This window comes from Lycium ferocissimum, chromosome 4, assembly GCF_029784015.1.
Source record: "Lycium ferocissimum isolate CSIRO_LF1 chromosome 4, AGI_CSIRO_Lferr_CH_V1, whole genome shotgun sequence".
In the NCBI taxonomy this organism is placed as follows: domain Eukaryota; kingdom Viridiplantae; phylum Streptophyta; class Magnoliopsida; order Solanales; family Solanaceae; genus Lycium; species Lycium ferocissimum.
Genome location: NC_081345.1, coordinates 73,865,951 through 73,867,969, shown reverse-complemented (window position 1 = coordinate 73,867,969; position 2,019 = coordinate 73,865,951). Strand labels below are relative to the sequence as shown.

Sequence of the window (2,019 nt, the reverse complement as noted above, 5' to 3'; positions counted from 1 at the left end):
AACAACTAGTATCAGAGCCTGGTTTGGCCGGGACGAGTATGAAGATGGCAGAGTGTGGCGTGGGGCCCGGCCTAGTGCCTTTGCCCGTCTATGGGCTGGTTTACAACCTTTACCCATAGCTTTGAAGACGCATACATAGCCTTTGAGTTTCGGTAACCATAAATACTCTGACGATGTGGGTGGCACGCAGACATATTAAATCTCTGACTCGCGAATTATGGTAATGAGCTATGTGGAACTTAGTTCGAGGGGGAGATTATTGTGTGTGCGAACAAAGTACCACATTGGTACATTGGTAGCTCAAAAGAAATAGGAGGTACTTGTAAGGTATTGGATACTCTTAATGATGTGAGGCCTTTTGGAAAAACCGTGCGGGCTTGGCCCAAAGCGGACAGTATCACACCATATTAAGAGTATCTTTGGGTCATTTTAGACCGACAATAGGATGCAAAATTTTAATAGCCATTGCATTGTCCATAGGTAGTAAAACGGGACAGCATAATAATTAGCAGAAAAATGACTTCTCACCAATTCAATATTGCAACAAACTATATGCCTTGGGGCCAAAACATTTAAGTATACTCCGTATTTTATTTAGACGTGTAAAACATATTCCACAACTTGACAATCCAGAGACTTATTTTTATTTTGGCGAATTCAACCCTTTTCCTTCCCCTTCACGATCACAATAAATAGTAAATACTTGTATCCTCTCATGAGAAGAAAATCTCTGATTATACGCCACACTACCAAAAATGAACCCTATCCCCTCTTTCCTTCTTCATCTCATAACCATTTCTGTCTGCTTATCTCTTCTCATCCACGGATCCATTTGCCAGAATTTAATCCAAGAAACTTGCATAACATGCTCGAAAGACGATGTGAATATCAACTACAATTTTTGTATTTCTGCTCTACAAGCTGCCCCTCCCAGCCAATGTACCACTCTTCGTGGCCTTGGTATGGTCTCAATTCAAATAATTCTACACAACGTTACTGACACGAGGTGTCATATCAAGAATTTGATGGAGGACAGGAATTTGGAACCATACGTAAGGATGTGCTTAAGTGATTGCTTTGAACTTTACTCGGATTCAATTCCTTCGATCAAGCAAGCGATTAGGAATTATGATTTAAAGAGATATGTCGATACGAACATACAAATAAGTTCAATCATGGATGCTGCCACAACTTGTGAAGATGGATTCGCGGAGAAAGAAGGCGCCGTCTCTCAGTTAACAGAGAGGAGTGGTAATACCTTCCAGTTGTCTGCAATTGCACTTTCTATTATGAAACTTCTGCAGAATGCGCCTGCTACTTAATTGCAGATGAATTCAGGACTTAAAGTTAGTGAATTTAGATTATATCAATAACTATGAAACCAAAAGTTCTAGTAACCCTTTTATGTATAATACTATTACTCTTTCCAAGAATTCTCTAGAAGCTCTTGAGGAAAACTATAGTAAAAGGAACTCTTTCGAAAAATTTGCTTCAGGAGAAATGAGGGAAAAGGTGAAAAAGCAATGAGAAAGAACGAAAGATAGAATGGGAAATCAAGCAAAAATGTAGAGCCCTTTCGTTATGGAACGTAGTAGATATTTCTTCAGAACTACACTTTCAAAATCATATGTTCGTATGATCTTTGGGACATCATTCATGCCTATTTCTTGCAATTGTCTAACTCAGTTAGACGGACAAGCAAAAAGGTATTCCTGCAATCCTTGTGAAGGAGTTAGGAGTAAGAGGATCAGAACACTTTTGACTATTAATTCGGGTATATTCTTCAAAAAATTTAAAATAAAATTTATATATTTGAGAATTATACTGAAAGTACTAGTCAACATACCTAATGATTTCAAGCACTTACAAAAATTTAAAAAATATAATAATAAGAAAATTGTTTGATTTTCGTAACACTTTCACATAAAATGGAACCGAAGGAAATATTGTAAGATATTACTCCCTCTGTCACAATTTATGTGACACTTTCCCCTTCCCGAGATTCAAACTGCATAAATT

General features: G+C 37.5%; 1 protein-coding gene across 1 annotated transcript; it reads left to right on the top strand.

The window, feature by feature from the left end:
- Window positions 1-740: 740 nt before the first annotated feature.
- On the top strand, window positions 741-1,661 carry LOC132054935 (putative invertase inhibitor). Its single transcript, XM_059446870.1, has one exon. The coding sequence runs from the start codon at window positions 756-758 to the stop codon at window positions 1,320-1,322; it is 567 nt and encodes a 188-aa protein (XP_059302853.1). The 5' UTR covers window positions 741-755; the 3' UTR covers window positions 1,323-1,661.
- Window positions 1,662-2,019: the final 358 nt, after the last annotated feature.